This window comes from Podarcis raffonei, chromosome 6 (genome assembly GCF_027172205.1).
Source record: "Podarcis raffonei isolate rPodRaf1 chromosome 6, rPodRaf1.pri, whole genome shotgun sequence".
Taxonomy (NCBI): Eukaryota; Metazoa; Chordata; class Lepidosauria; order Squamata; family Lacertidae; genus Podarcis; species Podarcis raffonei.
Genome location: NC_070607.1, coordinates 72,472,079 through 72,494,028, shown reverse-complemented (window position 1 = coordinate 72,494,028; position 21,950 = coordinate 72,472,079). Strand labels below are relative to the sequence as shown.

At 42.2% G+C, this 21,950-nt stretch overlaps 1 protein-coding gene across 3 annotated transcripts; it reads left to right on the top strand.

The window, feature by feature from the left end:
- Positions 1-37: 37 nt before the first annotated feature.
- On the top strand, positions 38-11,893 carry AAR2 (AAR2 splicing factor). Of its 3 annotated transcripts, none has more exons than XM_053393994.1 (4): positions 38-146; positions 2,152-2,940; positions 4,362-4,591; positions 11,551-11,893. In XM_053393994.1, the coding sequence occupies exons 2-4, from the start codon at positions 2,193-2,195 to the stop codon at positions 11,716-11,718; spliced, it is 1,146 nt and encodes a 381-aa protein (XP_053249969.1). In that variant the 5' UTR covers positions 38-146; positions 2,152-2,192; the 3' UTR covers positions 11,719-11,893. The 3 variants fall into 3 exon arrangements, with proteins under 3 accessions (XP_053249969.1, XP_053249972.1, XP_053249970.1); XM_053393997.1 differs by lacking the exon at positions 11,551-11,893 and adding an exon at positions 7,812-9,029; XM_053393995.1 differs by having other exon boundaries at positions 94-409.
- The last annotated feature ends 10,057 nt before the right edge of the window (positions 11,894-21,950 follow it).

Sequence of the window (21,950 nt, the reverse complement as noted above, 5' to 3'; positions counted from 1 at the left end):
GTCGTTCGCTTTCCCCTGTCTCTAGGGTCGCCGGATATCCAACGCCGTTGCCGGAAGTTGCCGACAAGTGTTTCCAGGGGCTTGCTGGGGCGAGAGTTCCTCGAGTTTGGCGGCTGCGCTTCCCTTCCTCGGGGCGCGGAAGGGAGGTGAGAAGTGGGCGAAGGCTGCGTCGGGCGGGCGTGGCATCCCCCGCCCTTCGCCTTTCCCTCTTCGCGGCCACACGGTGGGCCCGGGCTAAACTTCCCCAGTATCTTCCCTTGAGGCTGCTCTTCTCTATTCCCTCCCACCCGGGCAGGGCCTCTGCTCTCACTTTAACTGCGCGAGGAGTCTAGAAGCCCGCGGGTGCAGCAATAAAGGCAATAAAGCGTCGCCTGTGGAACTTGAGCTCCTCAGGCAGCCGGAGTTCAAGGTACAGGAGTTGCGGTCGGAGAGAAGGGTCATAGAAGTGAATTGAGAGACATGATCTGGAAAGGACCACGAGGGCCATCTAGTCCAACCCTTTGTAACGCAGGGATCTTTTCCCCAACGTGGGGCGTGAGCCCACGACTCTGAGATGGAGAGTCTCATGCGACTAAATTCCTGTTGCCAGAAACTCTTCTACCACTATTCCTTTTCATTCCTCTTTTGTTTTTTCCCCCTTGTTGGCCACAGAGGTACAGTGGTACCTCAGGTTACAGACGCTTCAGGTTACAGACTCTGCTAACCCAGAAATAGTACGTCGGGTTAAGAACTTTGCTTCAGGATGAGAACAGAAATTGGGCCGCAGCAGCAGCAGCAGCCGGAGGCCCCATTAGCTAAAGTGGTACCTCAGGTTAAGAACAGTTTCAGGTTAAGAACGGACCTCCAGAACGAATTAAGTTCTTAACCCAAGGTACCACTATGTAGTTCTGGAGCACGTGCTTTGCATGCGGAAGGTCCCATGTTCAACTCATAGCATCTCCCCACGTAGAGCTGGGAGAGGCTCCTCCTGCCTGTGTGAATTTCATGGACTGGCTGGATGCATAGTAGTGGTGGGAGGCACTAGCTGAGGAATCCCCCAAGGAACCCTAGGGGAAGAAGACTCAGAGTTAGGGTGGTGGCGGAGTGGTCAGAGGTAGATGCCTGGGAGGTGGTGGTGTCAGAAGCAGAAGAGGTAACGGTTTAGTGAGCAGGAAGAGGCTGTGGCAGAGACTGAAGCAGATGCTAGAGAGGAGGTTGGCTAAGAGGCAGAGTTGAGGCAGGCTGCTGAAGAATCCAGGGAGTAGCCCCCTCCCGCTGTGACCACCCCAGCCCCCACCTCCAGACTTGTAAAAAAACACACAGGAGAAAAGGAAAAGAGCAAAGAGCAGAGCAGAGATTGATTGTGGGCTGATGCCATTTTCAACTGCTTGGGAAAGACCCTGGAGAGAAGGCGCTTTAGAGAGCAGGGGAAAAGTGAGGACCTCCAGTCCTTGCAGTTGCCTCATTGGAGCAAGACCTACTGGGAAGAGTTGCTGAGATCACTAGGCCTGTGCTGTTTTGGTTTCTTGAATACAGTGGTACCTCAGGTTAAGTACTTAATTCGTTCCAGAGGTCCGTACTTAACCTGAAACTGTTCTTAACCAGAAGCACCACTTTAGGTAATGGGGCCTCCTGCTGCCACTGCGCCGCCAGAGCACGATTTCTGTTCTCATCTTGAAGCAAAGTTCTTAACCTGAAGCACTATTTCTGGGTTAGCGGAGTCTGTAACCTGAAGTGTATGTAACCTGAAGCATATGTAACCTGAGGTACCACTGTAATGAGTTAACTTCACTGTGTTTTTTATTGGTGACCTATGCCTGACACAGTCTCCTTGCAGCACTGAGCTAGCTGGACCAATGGTCTGACTCATTATAATGCAGCTTCCTAGTTTCTCTTCAAGCCTACATTAGTCAGAAAGCCTGTACACATAAGTTGTTTAAATCCTATTTACTTTGGGACTTGAATCTTGTTTCCTGATGGAGGTAGTTGTAACTTCTGTCCCATGGACAGTGAAGATAAATTCAGTTGGAAAATTATTTTGCCTGGCTTCTATAGAATGAGTCAGGAATGTGGCCCATCAAGCTTGGCACTGACTAGTCTAGCAAGAGCCTAGTCATATATGTATCATGCTTGTAAAGTGTATTCAGATGAGATTTGTTTGCTCTCTTCTAGATTTCTCATAAGGTTGTAGTGTGACCAGGGGAGAAGCAGAAATGCAGATAGATCAAGACCTGGCAAAGCGGCTCTTTTTTGAGGGCGCTACAGTCATCATTTTGAATGTGCCAGAAGGAACAGAGTTTGGCATTGACTACAACACTTGGCAAGTGGGCCCCAAGTTCCGTGGAGTCAAGATGATACCCCCTGGAATTCATTTCCTTCACTACAGCTCTGTTGATAAGAACAATCGCAAAGAGAGTGGCCCTCGCACCGGCTTCTTCATGAACTTGCAGCCGCGTGATCTGCGAGTGCTACACTGGGACCCCGTCAGGGAAGAAGTAGACCTTACCCCAGCTTCTGAAAATGAGACTGAAGCAATGAGGACTAACCTCCAGGAGATGGACCAATTTCTGGGTCCTTACCCATATGACACTCTTAAAAAATGGATTTCCCTCACTAATTTCATTAATGAATTTGTGATGCAAAAACTACAGCCAGAAAGTGGACAGATATGTGCCTTTTCAGAAGTGCTTCCTATTTTGCCTGGGAGGTTTACTAAAGATCGAGTTGAACAGAACCTGCCCCGGTATGACACAGAGTGCAAAAGCTATGCAGAGGGGTTGGCCCGGCTGCCCAAAATGCAGCTGAAAGCTGGCACTGAGATCAGGTTTACAGAAATACCTAAGCAAATGTACCCTGAAGGTGCTACCCCTGAAGAAGTTACTAGGCATAGCATGGACCTTAGCTATGCCCTGGAGACGGTGATCAGTAAACAGTATGCCAGCAATTCCCAGGATGTGCTTGGTGAGTTAACCTGCTTTTACAGAAATTGCTTTTCTTGTTGCTATCAAAGTATCTCTCAGGTGCCATTTGCATGCCAAAATCTGTCTGGAAACAAAATTTCTGAACTGTAATGCATACTTCTGTTTTGAAGAGGTATGTAGGGCTTTTTTCAGTGCTTGCATCTGTCATCAATATAACAGTTCAGTTCCACTCATGAATGCTTCTATGCTGTTCAGAAGTAAACCGAAAAGTAGCCTTTTGTGATAACAAATCTGACTTCACTTATAACATTTATATCTGGTTAAGTGATAAATTTGGGTAGGGTGCAGACTCCCTCACCCCTTCTCACTAAACAACCATGGACAGTAGGTTAATTGAGAAACCAAAAACTTCTCATGTGTGATATTGGTGACCTCTAGTGGTAAAGCTAGGGTTCTGCTTTGATAGATTTCAGAAGTAAGGCATTTGTTATTTAATTACTTATTAGAGACAATTGGCTGCTGTCTCTCAGTAGTGGTACCTTAATTATCAGCTCTCACCCTTGGAAACAAAGGAAAGCTGTGGACATGTGCTACCCTAGGGAGCATGTTCTTGAATAAATCCTATAGATATCATGGGGAGAGAACCATGAAATCAAGCTGGGATGACAGTAGCCTTCTCAAGATTAGTTTAGTAATTATAATAAAATCCTCTGTTTGCCAAATGTGGCTCATGTCAAATCCAAACCATGAGAGAACTCTGCTCTAGTGCCTAGTTCAGTAGCTATACAGCCCCCTGTACCTTAATGTGGTTTTATCACAAGCTTTCTCTGCCAGGGAGGAGGCAGGCAGAATACCACTGTGGAGCTTACCTTATGGGCATGCCAAATATATAGCCCTCTTTTTCTTTGAAGTTCTAGGCATGCACCCAAAGCAGGTTTATGGAGGCCCTAGTGGGCCACCTTACATTGCTGTTGGGCTGTGTTCACAAGTTATGCAGATCTGCTTTATATTATAGCCAAGGCTTTCATGTAAAGATCTTAATTAGAGAGGCTCTAATGCCCTTGCTGTTGGGTGGCTGGCTGTAGAGAGAGGAACTTCATGGTGGTGGTATTCCGGTTGTGAAATGCTCTTTTCAGAGATATTTGCTGGCACCTACCTTATTGTCCTTTTGATGCCTGAAAAAAAAAGGATTTCCTGGTATTTTTAGACACCATTTCAATCCTGCTGACTCCTTCATGCTGCTTTTACGATATTGTGGCTTTTAGTTTATTATGGGGTTTTTTGTATTTACTTTTTAACTGTATTATTGTGTTTGTAAATTTTCCTTGAAGTATGAATGGTGTTATAAAAATAGTTAAATAAATAATAAAAGCAGTGTACCCTTTTGTTATGCTACCAGAATTGAAGCTAAACAAACACCTTCTTGTTTTTTTCTTTTGTGTGTGTGTGTGACCTTTTCAGGGGAACTGCAGTTTGCCTTCATCTGCTTCTTGATTGGGAATGTATATGATGCCTTTGAGCACTGGAAGAAACTCCTGAATCTCTTATGCAGGTCAGAGGATGCCATAGTGAAGCATCAGGCCCTGTTCGTTAACCTCATTTCGGTCCTGTACCATCAGCTCAGTGAAATCCCAGCAGACTTCTTTGTGGACATTGTTTCCCAGGACAACTTTTTAACCAACACCTTGCAGGTAAGGGAGCTGGTTTTGGTACTGTAGAGGTTGGGAAGCAGTAGTGGGGTGAATTTCCCCAAGAACTGCATGCATGTGCAAAATGCAGCATCATAATGACAGGCAGTTCTCACAATGTGAAATTGAATGGTTTTTGTTTGAATGTTCATACCATTTAAAATTTAAAAAAGTAAGAAAGCTCCCCAGCTAATCAAACTAAAATCCAGTTTTTGTCTTGAGACGAAACTACTATGGCAAGCTATCATGAGGTTTGCCTCCCCATATTGAAAACCTATGTTACAATCCTTTCTCTTCCCATAATGTGCTGTTAAAATGTCCAATGTAACATTGTTACATACATTTTTCTGACCCTGTTCCTTTTCTTTAAATAATGAAAATTTTATTTTATTTTGAAATGGAGTTAAAAATACTGGCCACAGAACATGCATACACTCTCACAACTCAATTTTTATTGTTGTATTTATATACTACTTTATATGTGAATCTTACAAAAAGTTTCACAAAAAACATTGCAGCAGTAAGCATAATTTAGGGAGGGAACCATCAGATGTCAAGGAAATTAACAACTATCCGACTTTTAGAAGATATCTGAAGGCAGCCCTGTTTAGGGAAGCTTTTAATGTTTGAAGTTTTATTCTGTTTTAAATGTTCTGTTGAAAGCCGCCCAGAGTGTCTGAGGAAACCCAGCCAGATGGGAGGGGTAGAAATAATAAAAAATTATCATCATAATCATTTTTTTAAGAGTTAAAACAAAAGAGAGAAAAAACTGCTTGTTTAGAGTGAACATCAGGGCAAGATGGTTTTTCCAAAAGCCGTATGTTAGCAGTTGGGAGAGAGAGGGGCCACCCCTGAGAGCTAGGTGGTAGCAGGTCACCAGGCTGTTTCTCTGGTGTTATCTGAGAAGTTTGGAGGACTTCCACATAGGAAATAAACAGAAACCATGATATCATAATACCTTTTTGAATGATTTTGCTGAGTAAGTTTGTATATAAGCATAGTCTCTAGATTTTAATTATCCCAGAGTGGCTGGGGCACAATTGTTGTTGTTATCCCAGCTGTATACAATTGCTTAAGAAAGTCTTTGTGCTGGAATCTATGGTAGTTCATTCAAAATGATGATGGAGGATAGTTTTCGGAGATAGCTGTGGTTTAGTGTGCGGTAATCAGCAACCATGTCCCAAAACTCCTGCACTATTGGCCGTTTCCACTAAAGGTGAAAGCATTAAGCAATGCGAGTTCATCCCTTCCAACAATGCTGACTTATGTTGGAATAGAAAGCCTTACAGGGATAATATATCACTTACTGAGAACTTTTTCTTCATCTTTCTTTATATTGGTATTAATTGCTAAATTTGCAAAAGGGCTGCAGAATCTCCTGAAGAGCTGTAGGGTCTTGTTGCTTAAGTAGACCCTGTTCTGCTCTTGCATACCCCACTCTGTGTTGAATTCTACCCAATCACTGTCAATCACTTTCTTCCAAAGAAAGTGTCTCTCCCATGGCCATGCATAGGATAGATTGGCCTTTGGAGGATGTTATAAGTAGATGAAGTCATCTCTCTAGCCAAAGATGTAGTAGCTTCTGTGGTTGATTCAAACAAAGTGAGTGGGTACTTGTTTGGTGAATCTGACTGAGAAAGTGATGTAATTGTATGGATGCAGAAACTGTATGGTTGATTCAGGGTTCCTTTTCGAGATATTTACATAAGAGAGAGATTTTCCTTTTTTCAATAGATCAAACTAAATTTTTGCTGCTATCCCAGAATTAAAGCCACAGATTATGAATGATACAATACTGAAATTAGTGGAGACCTAGAATCATAGTATTGTAGAGTTGGGAGGGACTCTGAGGGTTATCTAGTCAACCCCCCTGCAATGCAGGAACAGCAGCTAAAGAATTCCTGACAGATGGACATCAAACCTCTGCTTATAAACCACCAAGGAAGGAGAGTCCACCACCTCTTGTGTGAGTCTGTTCCACTGTCAAACAACTCTTAATGTTAGAAAATTCTTACTGATGTTTAGTTGGAATCTCCTTTCTTGTAACTTGAATCCATTGGTTTGGATCCTAGCCTCTGGAGTTTGCTCCATCCTACAAGTATATTTGAAGATGCTACTGCTCCTCCCTGTTTGAACTGTTCCTTCTTTAGTAGGTTGTATCCCACAATTTCTACCTTCCAGTCATGAGTCACACTCCACCAGGTTTCAGTAATGCATATTAGGTTATATTTGCCATCCTGCATTAAGAGCTCAAGTTCTTCTTGTTTTCCCATACTCTGTACATTCGTATTGCTCACGAAGTGGTGATTTTGCCAGCTACTTTGAATATAATGCAAAGGAACGATCTAACCCTAAGAAAGAAAACAAACCCCATGCCCAAGGCATCCGTTTCAGGTGCCTGTCTAGCCTTTGCCTGAGCATCTCCAGTGAAGGAGATACCACAGCTTTCTCTGATTTCTGCCTTTCGCCTTTCTGGCTTTGTCCTGGCAGACTCCTTTTAGACTTTGTTCTGGCAAATTTACCCAGAACAGCAATAAAATAAAGCAAGATGGGCTATGCGAGTGAGTGCTGCATTTGTTCCAGAGGACCAGGATGCCGAAGTACATGCACAATTCCTCTCTATGTGATCACAGAAGGGTGGCAGTCACCCTTCCCATCTATCAGCATGCCTCCACGTCTCAACCATTGCTACTGCAGAAGGCTTGTAGGCATTTGGGATCAGCTTTTTGTGCAGGGGAGGAGGCGCTGCTGTAGCAAAGAGAGCTGAAAGCCTGCATCTGTGCATGAAAGATTGAGCATGGCCTCTTGGATCCCGGCCATAGAATTTAGCTGTTGTGTGTCATTCATTCTGGAGGACTGACAACACTCTTGTCAACAAATTGAAATTCAATCAGGCTGTATAATAATGATAATTGTTTCTTTCCAGCTTTGAAGCCGAACAGAAGCAGTACATTTTTAAAAAAAAACACACGAGGCAGCTGGAGGGAGCATCTCCTAGTTGCTTTATGATAGTTGTAAACAAGAGTTGTTGACAGCAGGTGGCAGTTCCCGATATTCAAGTAACCCATTAGCTAATTTGTGTATATGTTTGTCTGCAAGACCTAAGAAAATTACATTGTGCTGCTGCTTCCTGATGAAAGCTTGCTTTGAGGGCCTTCAGGGAAGCTAACCTTGCAGAAGACAGTTTGAGTTTTCATGTCATCATTTTTCTATCTATGTCTAGAACAGTATGCTGCATTGGACATCAGAGGTGCTATTCAACTAAGCTGACTCATTATAATGAATGAGCATGGCTAAGTTAAGTCAATTTATTCAATGAGTCTTCTGTGAGTAAAACTTAGCTCAATACCACCCTAAGGCTTCAGATCCTTGCCCAGCCATAAAGCTCCCTGGGTCACCCTGGTCATTCACCATTTCTTGGCCTAACATATGTTGCAGGAGTATTGTCTGAATATGATGGATAACTCTGAAATCACCAGGGAAAGGTATATAGGCAATAAAATTCCAAGGTGGGAATGATTTCTGTGTGCTTATTTGCAAGCAAGAAGTGTGACACTATTCTTGTACTATTTTGTATGCACATTGTTCCCACACAACTAGCGAGGCTTTAATTTACTTCCTCCTCCTTATGGGGACATATGTACAATTTTACTTTGACTGCAATGTCAGATACAGGAATTATTTGTAGAGCATTTCCATGACTTAGAATGCAGCTGTGCAGTATGCATTTACTCATTTATCTCAGGCTTTCAGTGCTCACTGATGGTTGGGAGGCGTTACATTCATAAATGTTAATAGCAAATTTTTCTCAAACTGAATTCTGGCAGAACCATTTCCTTATTTTAGTGACATGTATGCTGTGCTTCCCTCTTATCACTTTTATGGCTGGCCCAAACATAGAGCTTTCTGGATGTCAGAGAACTCGTTGAAAGCATGAATGTCAAGTAACAATGTCAGGTTTTGTGTCTTTTCACCTTCTTAGGCAAGCCTTTTCCACCCTTGTTATTATAACTGGGAAATAGATCATCTTGTACCTCTGAGCTTTAGGTGCAGCATTCTTCTTAATAATAGTGCTTTAGTTTGGGCTGAAATTAGAAATTCTGGCCAAAGAAGGTAATGCCAGTTGAGACTGAATACTGTGTTACTAAACTGGAAATGCATTAACATTGGCTTTTAAAAAAAAGAAATTCTTACATGAACGACAGATAAAGAAAATAAAGACTATGTCTTGTGTGAGGCCATATAAATTAGAATGGCAAGAGAGGGGAAGATAAGCACTTGAGGCACTGTGGGGTTCTTTGTGCGGGACAGAATCTGTTTAGCTTGTGGAAGAGAAGCATGTCAAATAGGGCCTTTGAACATTGGAATCTGGAACTGTCTTAAGTGTTTTTAAACATGTCTCCACAGTCATGTGGGCTAGAAATTTTGATTTATCTTAGATAGATGATAGATAGATAGATAAGTAGTCAGATTCTGTGTCACAAGCCAAACCCTTCTTCACATGCAAAAAATAACCTGTTCGCACTGCCTAGCAGACAGAAAGATTATTGCTTAAACATTAAATGAGCTGAACTGAGTAGCAGCAGGTTGCTTTGTTTCTCCTTCTCAAGAGGCCACAAGGCAACTTGATTCCTGCCCAGCATAGCGCATAAAAAGGGGGGGGGGCTCATTTAAATACCTGCTACCTCACGAAGTGCAAGTAGATAAATAGGTACCGCTCCGGCGAGAAGGTAAACGGTGTTTCTGTGCGCTGCTCTGGTTCACCAGAAGCCACTTAGTCATGGTGGCCACATGACCCGGAAGCTGTACGCTGGCTCCCTCGGCCAGTAAAGTGAGATGAGTGCCGTAATCCCAGAGTTGTCCGCGACTGGATCTAACGGTCAGGGGTCCCCTTACCTTTACCTCCCAAACCAGGTGCAGCTGTGTGGATGGCTTGAACACTGGCCCAAAGCTCTCTCGCCTCTGCTCTTCAACTCCCTTTTTCTTGCCATCTAGCCTGATGAAGACTTCTGGGGAACTCAAAACTATTTTGTAACATTTTGTAACATTTTGGTTGGCGTTGCAACGGCATTGCTTTAAGGTAGATTTTTTTTATTACCTTTTTTCTTACGGGACCACCTTTTAATATTTCCTAAGCTTTTGGTATCCCAGCAGTACCTGGCTGATTTTTTTCAAAATGCAGTGACTGGACACTTATTTTTCATGTGGATGTTACTGTGCTGGTGAAGGGAGTAAAACAAAACAAAAATAAGGGTTTTCGTTTTCTAATGCCTGGATTACTTTGTAATTAGTTTAGCAGGAGAAGGCACTTCACACTATGATAAACAAGGTGCGAAATGACACACAGCAATGAACCACACCTTGATCTTTTTGTGCTTTTCCCTGCTGTCTGTAGGTCTTTTTTAATTTTAAAAAGCAGCAACAACAGCACAAGCTTTCCTCCTGCATTACAAAGTTTCTCCTTTGCGTGTTCCTGCAATGGAAATGTCTTTGCTTTTGGCTATCAGTCGGTTGCCTTGGAAATGAATTATGTGTAACAAATTTAGCACAGAGGCAGAAGAGATGAGCTTAGAGATGAGATTTCTAATCGAACACGCATGTGATGGGTCAAAAGTAACAGGAAATATCCCCTTGTGTGTGAAAAGTTAAGAGATTTAAATTTGAGAGAGCGTGGCCCTTTCAAAATTATGGTTAATTCTAAGGCTCAAGTTATTCATAAATAGAATGAATCATATTACCTGATTATAAACCCTTTTGAATACTTTTATTTTAAAAAGAAAATTGTCTCACCCAGATAATTTGGAAGTAACGGTTACTTGCTTAAAAATCGTGGGCAGCAGGTGTTAGAGGCATTCCTCCTCCGGTTTTCCACAACAGGGAAGCTCAGTTGGAGACTCTTAATCTCAGGGTTGTGGCATCCAGCCCCATTCTGGGCAAAAGATTCCTGCATTGCAGGGGGTTGGACTAGATGACCCTTGTCCCTTCCAGCTGTACAATTCCATGATTCTATGAATGTGGCTTTTAAGATTGTGCCTGTTGTGGCATATGGGCAACCTCATAGTTGCCTACTTGGCATAGGTGACACAAGGGAGACGGATCAGGGTGGCAGAGGAGGGATGGATTGCTCTAGCACGTTTCCAGCCTACTTGATTTCCTTTCCGTGGAGGAAGGGTCTAGCTTGGACTCACCTGCACATTCACACCCTGTTTGATAGAAAGTAGAGTTTGCTTTTGCTTTTTAAAAAACTAATCTGCACTTCTATGCTGGCCATGGAGAGGGCCAATATGAAATAACATTACTTACCTTGTAGCAGCCTAACAACGTTTGTGGGCTTCTTTACAAGGCTGCATGTCTGCACGATCTAAAGCATTTCCCCCTTCAGAAATGTTTTCATATACAGATTTTTGGAGGCTTAATTGATCACCAGTAAATTGGGTAAATCTGAAATGATTAATGGACTAAGGTGTCTCGTATCCTGTAACAGTTCCCATTTATCCGGGAATTGCTATAATTGACATGGTTTGAGATCTTTTTTTTCTCTACAAGAATGTCAGAATTCTGTTTCTTCTCAACATCCAAAACAGAGTATTATGGATAACTGAGCATGGCTTCTTTAAGTCACAATTCTAAACCTTTCAAGTGAATTGTGCTTAGGTTTGTATCAGGTTTTTGTGTGTGCCTCTGTGATGCAGGAGCATAATAGGTTGGGATTTGACCTTTGACATTTTTTCCTTAAAATTATTATTATATTATTAGTATTATATGTATGCAGTCCAGTCACGTTTCTCCTCTCTCTGTGCCCAATGCTGTTTTACTCAGAGTAGGCCCATTGAAATTGATGTACCCTAGTTAGTCATGTTCATTAACTTTGGTGAGTCTACTCTGGGTAGGGCTAGCATTGGATACAACCCAGTATGTCTTCTATAGTATTCTACTAACGGACTGTACTGCGTTTTTTCTAGGTCTTCTTCTCCTATACCTGCAGCCCAACTGTTGACAGGACTCTGAGAAAGAAGGCAGAGAGGTTTAAAGTCCACCTAACCAAGAAGTTCAAGTGGGACTTTGAGGCTGAGCCTGAAGACGATGCCCCCGTAGTAGTTGAGCTTCCAGAAGGGGCACTTGTGGACTGAATAGCAATTTCCCTTTTCCTGTTTTGTTTTTAAAGCAGTATTTTGAACTGTTGTACCATACTTGATTCTGTGTTCTACACTTCTATTTTCTCTTCCCTTCACGGAGGCAGAACTGTGAAATCCAGAAAGTCTACCAACTTCCTTCCTGCTGGAAATAAAAGTTCTGGGAGATACAGACTAGATTATGTCTAGATTCTATGCCGGATTGAATCATTTTGACCTCCAACGCTTGCTGCGACTCAGTTCTTTTGTCACTAACTATCTCGTACCCTTACCTGGAAGTAAGCTCCATTGAATACAATAGAGTGTACTTCTTTGTTAACATGTGCAGGATTGCACTGTTTGATTGTTGATTAACACACTTTCCTTTGTTGAAGAACCACATGTGACATAGTGGTATTTAAGTCTTGACTTGTTTATTCTTTAGTTCCATGCTGCTTTAGTTCCATAACTGGTAAGCCAGATGGCCGTGTTCAGGAGACTTTGTGCATCATCTTCTAATACATGCCAGAACTGAACAGTGCTGTGTAGAGATATTTCATAAACACTTCAAATGGAGTTAGCCTACACAACTTGGGTTGTCATTCATCGTAAATCTCCAAGCTTTTTTTCTTTTACTGTGGCATTACTAGAATTATTCCTATCGTTTTTCTTCATTCCATCACTTTTATACTCTGTCCCTACCTTTCTTTAGCCTGGCGGAGGATTTCCTTACCACTTTCCAGAGCAATAGAAGTGTCCAGGGGGAGCAAATGTGAAATGAAAGAGAAATTTCATATTTAATCAATGGCACTTTCCTGTCTGAGCCTTTACTAAAAAGCTCCATGGAATGTTCTTATTTCTTTTTACTTACGTCCTCTCTCAGGACAGACAAGCACTTCCTGTTGTTACTTCAGAGCAATGAAAATGCTATAAAACAGCCTACAGCAAGCATGCTGCCTGTTATCTTTTAATGCTTTCTCTGAGGTGCAGGGATGTTGGTACATTTTTCAAATAAGAATCCCTACTGTGTCAGGCTCCATCAAGAGTTGGTGTGTGTATCTGACAAGATAACCTGTGTGTTAGCGTTCAGCACACAATGAATGTTCCTGTGTTAGGTATTCCTACAAAATGTCCCTAAAGTCTTCTCTGTGTGAAATATTTTAGCAAAGGTGTGCTCTGGGTGGTTGCTGACATGGCTGTGATGGCGATGAAATGTTCTTTATCTTGCTTAGCACCTTGTCTGTTTCATACCCAAGTGTAGCTAGTTTTCAAGTGCTATGTTTTAGTATTAATATAAGTTAACATTCATGGTCTGCAAAGCCCTGAGTTTCTGTCCCTTCATATGTATAAAAGTAGTCACAGAAATTGGCTATAAGAAGGCAAGTCTAACTTAATCCAGGATGACTCACCTCTATAATAACACATAACAGCCTTGTTCAGATGTAAACCTGAGGCTTAGATTTTAAGCCATAATTTCTCATTAAATACCCATGACTGCTCACCTGCTCTCCTGCACGGCTGGGCGGAAAAGCTTTACCTAACTCCACCACTGTTGGGTGGGTTTTGTCATCTGGGGTGGCATGTAACACCCCAACTATAATTTGTTTTTGTGTCTGACCCAGGGCAAACTCGCTAGCAGTAACTACGGTTTGTGTGAACAAGTCAACTTCAAACCACAGTTTAAAATCCTGGCTTGTTTGGATAAACCATAGTTAAGGCACAAGTCACAGTTCAGCCTCGGTGACAAAATGTGCTTAGCAGCAAGTAGGACTAAATGCTTTCATTTTAGACTCTGGGCTTGATGGTTATATGAGGGGGTCCTCTGGCTCACTCAGCTGAGTGGGCCCATGTGCTAGCATTCTGATCTGATGGCACCACTGCCACCAAGATACGGCAAAGGCTTGGCTGCATGCATGTATGCAGAGGGTCTGTTTGCATGCTCTTGCTGCACACCCTTCAGTGGCTCAGCAGTTCCTGCTTGTGTAGTATTTCCAGTCCTAATCCTTGCAGGCACTGAACAACCAAGAAGTCAGAAGGAGGATCCAGCCATTCCCAATGTCCTACAGCCAGTGAGCAGGGGCTTGACAAAGTAAAACGCCAAGCCTTAAGACCTGCTATCACTATGAAAAAGGGTTTTTCCCATAATGTGTGATCACAGTTGGGACTTCTTGTAGAAAAATTATTCTGAGACCCCTTGACTTAAAAAAAAAAAAAATTAACAGAAAGTGGAGAAGATGGATGTTGGTATGGACCAAAGGTTTTTAATAAACTTTTTTTTTCATTTAACTGGCAGATGGAAAATAGGAAGTTCTTCTTTTGTATCTTTTGCTAATTGGTTTTTTTATTTTTTCTTTCTCTTTCCTTTATTTCTATCGCCCTTTCCTTCCTTTCTTCAGTTTGTATCTTTGGTAGTTGTAATCTTATTGTATTATGGGAAACATTTAATAATAAAAGATCTTAAAGCCCAAAGAAAAGGGGATTTTTCAATAGTTTAGGGGCTAGAGAACCTTTTGGATATGAGTAACTCTTTGTCTTGTCTTACAGATATGATCCACGAAGCCTCTTATGGACACTTTTATTATCAATCTCATTTGTATTCTTCCTTCTGCCAAAATAACAATAATTATAATCACCACAATCATAATATAAAACATCAGGGTGGCGCACAAATCTTCCTTCTCCTGAGTGACAGGACTCAAAAAGGCATGTGTGTAGAGTTCAATCAGTGGTGAGATTGAAGCTGTTTCAGGTGCTTGAAGTGGTCTGCTGAATGACCAGGGCTGAACTTTGAGATCCATATTGAAAAGGGGAGCTCAAGGACCGCAATGTATGAGTGTGGGCAGGTAATGCAGCAGCCCTATACATGCCTGTGAGCAAGCATCAGCTGTGGTCCAAAACTGAAGGCAGCAGCCTGGGGAAGATTGATATAGCCAGTGCCTAGATGGAATTATTTTATTTTATTATAAATAAATAAATACCCTGCCCATCTGGCTGGGTTTCCCCAGCCACTCTGGGTGGCTCCCAACACAACACTAAAAACAGTATAAAACTTCAAACATCACAAACTTCCCTAAACAGGGCTGCCTAGAAACTGTATACAGCACACAGAGTTCTAGGATGCTAGCTAAGTGGCAAACACAGATGGCGTAAACAATCCCATCGTAAAGGGACCCTAATATGGGACAATTTTCTTCATACATTTTTGTTGCTGCAGGAGTAGAAATACGTTATTTCTGTCAATTTACCAAAATGGTTTGACATGTTAATCTTGCATTTTTTATTAAAAAGGAAAACTGCTTTTCACCTCACGATCCTGCCAATGTAAAGATAAAAGTCAGGTGGGTTTAGGGTCCCCCCCCCATAATGAAAATGCCTCTCTGTCACAGTGATGTGATGACATCTCACAGTTAGGGAAATGTGAAGAAGCGGAGAACGGGGGGGGGGGGCATTCATTTCTATTTTCCCTGTCAGATTTTGAATCAATCAACTTTTGTCAGACATGCAATTGGACAGAAATGTAAATTGCTAATTTTGCTGCCTCTTGCATGAAGCCTTCCGAGTGATTTACAGCTTCAACCACCAGACAAAGTCTTATTTCTCCATCTGGCTTTTCCTTAACAATTTATTCCTGTTTTGCTCTGAGAGCATAAGAAGAGTCTACTGGATCAGGCCGAGTCCACCATCCTGTTCTCACAGTGGCCAACCAGAGATGCATGTGGGAAACCCACAAACAGAATCTGAACACTAGAGTGTTTTCCCCTTTGAGCCACAGCGTGCCATTTGAATTATGCTAACTAGATGAGTTGGCAGAACTCTGATCAAATATTCTATTTTTTTTTATAATAGAATTTTATTGAGTACAAATTAGAAAAAAAATACAAATATACAAAAAAGGAAAGTACATGTAACCAAGAGAAAATTAGAAAACATTTTACTACTTCTCATTTTTACAATTATTTACACCTCTACAAAACAATATTCACAATAAAGAAAAGAAATGAAAGGTATAATATAAAAGAAGAGAACAAGAAGAAGATAAAGAAAAGGAATAAATAAGATCAAGAATGAGAATTTTAAAAGTAGATAAGTATTCACTATACACAGCCATTTCCAATCTATATTTATGTTCAATTATGTATTTTCATTATATCCTTATCTAAATTAAAATATTTTTAAAAGACTTCCACCGTTTGCCTCACGCGTTTTTGGTAGTCCATTCGTCAAAACCTCTGTTCTTCATATTTTTCCTTTGAGTCTCAAATATTCTATTTTTTAATGCAGTTGTTTTATTTGCTTGCTTGCCAAAACAGCTGCTACGGATTTTTTTTAATGAACATTTTCAAGTGGTGGTTGTGGCAAGGAGGTGTAATTTAGGTTTGGGCTGTTCTCTCGATTTTTTTTTTTTTAATTGCCCCTTCCTGTCAAAACTGCTATTAGGCCCATTAGAAGATACTTATATGTACACAATGTCTATCTCTCTTGGCTTGATGTGACAGCTAGAAATGGGGTGAGGGTGATCAGGAAAATAGCCCAAGAGGAAAGAGTTAAGCACCTATTCCCCCAGAGCCATGAGATTCCTGCTTTGCATGGGGTTAGACGAGATGACCCTTGGGATCCCTTCCAATTTTACAATTCTATGAGGCTATGATTCTGTTATCTTGTGCAGACAGCCCCCCACCCTTCAACACACACACAACCAGAGATGGAAGATGGGATTACGGGTCTCCTTTGTCTCATCTGGTAAGGTCCTGAGTCCATCTATTCAGCACTTAGGTATGCTTTACTTGGAACTATATTCCACTGAATTCTAACAGTAGGGCTACGAGAGCTGGACCATCAAGAAGGCTGATCGCCGAAGAATTGATGCTTTTGAATTATGGTGCTGGAGGAGACTCTTGAGAGTCCCATGGACTGCAAGAAGATCAAACCTATCCATTCTTAAGGAAATCAGCCCTGAGTGCTCACTGGAAGGACAGATCATGAAGCTGAGGCTCCAATACTTTGGCCACCTCATGAGAAGAGAAGACTCCCTGGAAAAGACCCTGGTGCAGGGAAAGATTGAGGGCACAAGGAGAAGGGGATGACAGAGGATGAGATGGTTGGACAGTGTTCTCAAAGCTACCAACATGAGTTTGATCAAACTGCGGGAGGCAGTGGAAGACAGGAGTGCCTGGCGTGCTCTGGTCCATGGGGTCATGAAGAGTTGGACACGACTAAACAACAACAACAACAAACCATTTTCCTGTCCATTGTTACCATTTCCAGGTACATTCTCTGACGCCTTATTTTCTCACTGTATTCAGTAACAGCCAATCCAAATGTACTATTCAAATCCTGAAAAATTGTACAATCTTAAGAAGAAGCAGTTGTGGAGTAGCAAATACAGTGGTACCTCAGGTTAAGAACTTAATTCGTTCTGGAGGTCCGTTCTTAACCTGAACCTGTTCTTCACCACACAATTTCTGTTCTCATTTCATCCTGAAGCAAAGTTCTTAACCCGAGGTACTATTTCTGAGTTAGCGGAGTCTGTAACCTGAAGCATCTGTAACCTGAGGTACCACTGTACTAATCCTGAAACCGTCAAAATATGCATTTAAAAGCTCATTTAAAATAGGCCATTTGCATTAAAAGCACTATGCATTTTAGCCTTCTCTAATTTTAATTTCGGGTGTAAGCATTTTACCTTGGCTCTCGTTGATCCTTGTTCTTTTTCTCTTTTATTGATAATTAACATTAGCCCTTTGCAGCCTTTAGGATGATTAAAGCTAGCCTTTGCTCTTTCCTACAGATATGGGTTTTGTTTTGTTTTTTTACTAGGAAATTAGTTAACAGAGCATGCCTGGGGGATCTTCCACCCAAGCTCATCCTATGACATAATTAGCATGTTGTTGACCACAGAGACCTCATTAAGAATTGGTAAAGGAGTCACGCGGCAGTTACCTAGAGTATTTCTAAACGGGATAGCTTGGTCAATATGGGAAGCTGATATATGTTCAAATTCCCAAAACGATGGTTTTGGATTTCTCTGCTGCGTGCTCCTTCTCCTTGTCCCTGCAGGGGGACTGACTGATTAATTTGCATGGACGGTTTTGCATAAATATGAGCTGTAAAGACTGGCAGCGGAGCTCAAGAGCTTGCAGAAATAGGTCGCCCCACCGAGGCATTGCTATTCAGGTGCCAGGGCTGAGCATGCTGGCTTCCCAGTGGAGCTTATCTACAGCTTCCAGTGGCGTTCATCAACTTCAGCTTGAAGGGCTTTGTGGCCCCCTGGGGCTTGGGAACAAAGAGCCTGCACTCGCTGGTGTCACCGAATCCTCCCAAGTTGAATGGGCGACTGACATCTCTGAAATTTCTCTAGGCAAGGGGGAAAGAAGGAACAGAGGTGCCTCGGATGGAGGGTTAATTTATAGCAGCCGAGGACGCTCATCTGAATGTGACAGCTGTTTCAATAGGCCAATTTAAGCACACAAAAATTAAAAGGTACTTTCCCAGCAATTATTTTAAAGGCTGAATGAGCTGGCAGTCCCTGTCTCAAATGTGGGGAAAGCTTTTTGTGTTGTTTTTTTTATGAAACCAGGCTTCCAGATACCTTAACATCCTTGGAGATCTGTTTAAACATTTAATATTTCCACACAATAAAGTGTGCTCAAGTCTTCAAAGCGCCCGCATGCTGCATAATACGGAGAAGAGGTCGGGCATCGAAACAGCTAATGACCACTAGAGCCAACTTATTTTGGTTTTGTCCCCTCTCAAGTTCTGGGAGGGCAGGACTGAGATGAAGCTGACAGTGCCACCCCTTGGAGTGGCTTTAAATAAGAAGGCAGAAACATTGGGGCTGGCTAAGGACCAGTTGAGATTGGTGGCCCAGTGACCCATTTGCCTTAATAGACCAGCTTCCACTCACTCTAACACAGTCTTAAAGGCAAACACTTTGGGGGGCAGTAGTAAAACGTGTCCTCAGTTTGAATTCAGTGTACCAAGTTCACACCCCGTTCATAGTAGACCTCACCTCCCACCTATGTGTGTTCCTGATTTGAAGGTCAGAACAGAACCTATGGGTTAGGGATCACCAATCCAATGCTTACAGGTTCTTGATGCTCATTGGTGCCCAGATTGGGGGCCCTGCCTCTAGCCCAGGCATAGGCAAACTCCGGCCCTTCAGATGTTTTGAGACTACAATTCCCATCATCCCTGATCACTGGTCCTGTAAGCTAGGGATGATGGGAATTGTAGTTCCAAAACATCTGGAGGGCTGGAGTTTGCCTATGCCTGCTCTAGCCTTTTGGTGCTGCTTCCTCCAATCTGTAGATACTCTCCTCCAGCACTGCCCCACTATGATCTGGAGGGCTCTCCAACCCATATTTAGGGGGAGGGGAGAAGAACCACCTGCTCTGGGAGTGTCCTCAGCCTTCCAGAGCAGGTTTAGGGCATGCGGGGAACATCCAGGAAAGGAGAATGGGAGGTCCCATTGTATGAGAGGACCTTGTTTGTTGCTCACAACCACTTAGCCGAATCCTGCACAAAATGTCTCGATAGGCTAGCTGAGATTAGATAGATAGATAGATAGATAGATAGATAGATAGATAGATAGATAGATGATAGATGATAGAATTATCATTGATTTACCACAGCAATTCATCACAGAAGCTGTTCTGCCAGAGGGAATGGAGTGATTTGGTGATGGGCTCCCCTATTGCTCATTGCAGTGTCGGTCTTTCACTACCAGTAAACTTTTCAGCCACCTTCCTTCTAAGCATTAATTGCAAGAAGTCTGTCTTTTCAACAATTGTTTCCTCGCTGGTGCCAGAATGGCCTTATGAAGGATCCAGCAACAGGAAATTGCTTGTTACCATGGTGACAGGCACAAATTGGGGTGTGTGTGTGTGTGTGGTCAAAGTCATGGACACAATAATAGCTAAAGTAGTACCTCTTCCGCTTTCTGTGTCTGAAAGGTTGAAAGTCTGTATTTATTGGAATATGTGTGTCTCTTTCAGATGCAAGTTAAGGAGGCAGATGACAGCTAAGCCCATTTGTTTTTGCTCCCCCCCCTTTAAAAGCAAAAGCTTGTGGTAGGTAGGGATGTAGATGGAAACAAATTTGATTAAATGGGGAGCAAGAAAAGGAAATGAAGCTATTTATCTCATGTTGGACATTTTGAAGACAACGGGTCAAGGGCAAGGTGCTGTTTTCACCGACAGAGCAAAATATGACAGTACGTTTTGCGAAATAGTTGCAAACAGCTTTTGCCTGATTGAGTGACACCTTCTCCCATCCATACACCCCTAAGGGGGTTTAACCCAACTCTGGAGTAATATTTTGTCATTTTGTGTTCTTCATAAAGAAGCTCTGCACATTTAAAAGGAGCGGGTCAGAAGCACTAATGAACAAAAGGTACATTTGGTTTTGAAACGACCGTCTCCGGTAATGTGTAAGTGCTTGTGAATTGGGTGATGCTACAGCATACATTTCTAAAACAGATGTGCTGATAAAACATTGTTTTTTTGAATCGCTGCTCCTGAGATTATTTTTAACCAGTCCATGGCAAATGAGTTGGCCTGTTCCTTGGCTGCTGAGTTAAAAGGCATAATTCTTTTTCCTTCCCTTTTTGCATTTCTGATACAGTGGTACCTTGGGATGCGAACGGGATCTGTTCCGGAGCCCTGTTCGCATCCTGAACAGAATGTAAGACATGACTGCACGTCTGCACGTGTGTGGGTCACATTTTGCCGCTTCTGCGCATGCGCCTGTTGTCATTTTGACCGTCTGCTCATGCGCGAGCGGCGAAACCCAGAAGTAACGCACTCCGTTACTTCCAAGTTGCCGCGGAGTGCAACCCAAAAATACTTATCCGGAAGCATATTTATCCCAAGGTATGACTGTACATTTCAACACAAGAAAAACAAAAACAAAAAACCCCTGAAAGTAATAGGAAATAGGAAAAAGAAAATTACAAAATTATTTTCCTTCTCTGGAATTGCCACCAGACAGGTTTTTAACTAACTTACTCAAGGAGAAAGTCCTGGGTTAAATCTCTAAATTGGACTGGTAAAACACACCCGTCTGAAACCCTAGAGGACTGCAGCCAGTCAGAAACAGACCCTCCAAGTGTCCCTATTTTCCAGGGGAAAGTCCCAGATTTACAGAATCCATTCTGGTTTCTGCTTTGATCCTGGAATGTCCCGCTTTTCCTTAGGATGTCTCGATATTTTCATGAGAGCAATGTTGGAGGGGATGGGACAATACTGAGCTAGATAGACCAATGGCTTGACTTTGTGTAAGGGAGTCTCCTATGATCCTTCTCCTTCTCCTCTTTCTCATTGCTAGCCAAATCAGCATTTCAAATCTGCATATATTTAAAGGAGGACATAAGGCTAATGGGGAGTCACCTTTTTCTTTCCTCTAGGACAGGTGGGTAAGGCAACTCTCTTTCCCTCTAGCAGCAAACAGAGCAGTTTGGGACATTAATGAGAGTCTGGCTTAGCCTCGCTTCTCACTTCTCAGTGGGAATTGATGTGACTAGCAAAGACCCAGTATGCGCCCATACAGGGAGAAACTGAGCTTGGCTCTGAAAAATGGGTTCTAAATTCAGACTATATTAATTTGCTGCAGTGAACATATTGATAGTGATTAAAGAGCCAGAACCACAACAAAAAAGAGTACATTTAAAATGTATTTTAAAAATAACAACTGACAAATGATGAAAAATCATAAATATTCATTTACGCAACAAACAGTAAATGATGCAGAAGTGCTTAAACAGTAAATTTTATAAGAAATGATTACACGAATAAATGAAGCAGTTACAATGAGGCTACTACAAGCACCATGTGGAAGAAATATAGAGCTATTTGCATTAGCTGCTAAAAGGTATAACAAGAAATTATAAGTGAAAAATGAAGTCTAAGAAAGCAATTATTTTCCTAGCGCCCTCCTTCCAATCCAGCTAATGTAAAAAGCAAAGAAGGTTTTTGCTGTATTAGGAAGGCATCGTAAAAGAATATAGGAAAAATAAGATTTTAAAGTATGAGATAGAACTGGGGCTTTGTGAGTCAAAGGGTCCATATTGTTGCACTTTGCCCCAGTCCTCAAGCCGTGTGAAATTCCAGGGATTCCAAGCGTTTACCCAGGATTCATGTTTCGGAATGAGGTACAACAGGCTGAAGGTGTAAATATGTGAATAAATCATATTTCTTAAAGCAACGACAGTCTCCACCGCATCTTCAATTCTCCAAAGAAGCCCAACGCCTGGG

Coding starts and splice junctions, on each gene's coding strand:
- AAR2 (XM_053393994.1), top strand. CDS start 2,193: ATGCAGATAGATCAAGACCTGGCAAAGCGGCTCTTTTTTGAGGGCGCT. Junction 2,941..4,361: donor CAATTCCCAGGATGTGCTTG/GTGAGTTAACCT, acceptor TGACCTTTTCAG/GGGAACTGCAGTTTGCCTTC. Junction 4,592..11,550: donor TTTTAACCAACACCTTGCAG/GTAAGGGAGCTG, acceptor CGTTTTTTCTAG/GTCTTCTTCTCCTATACCTG.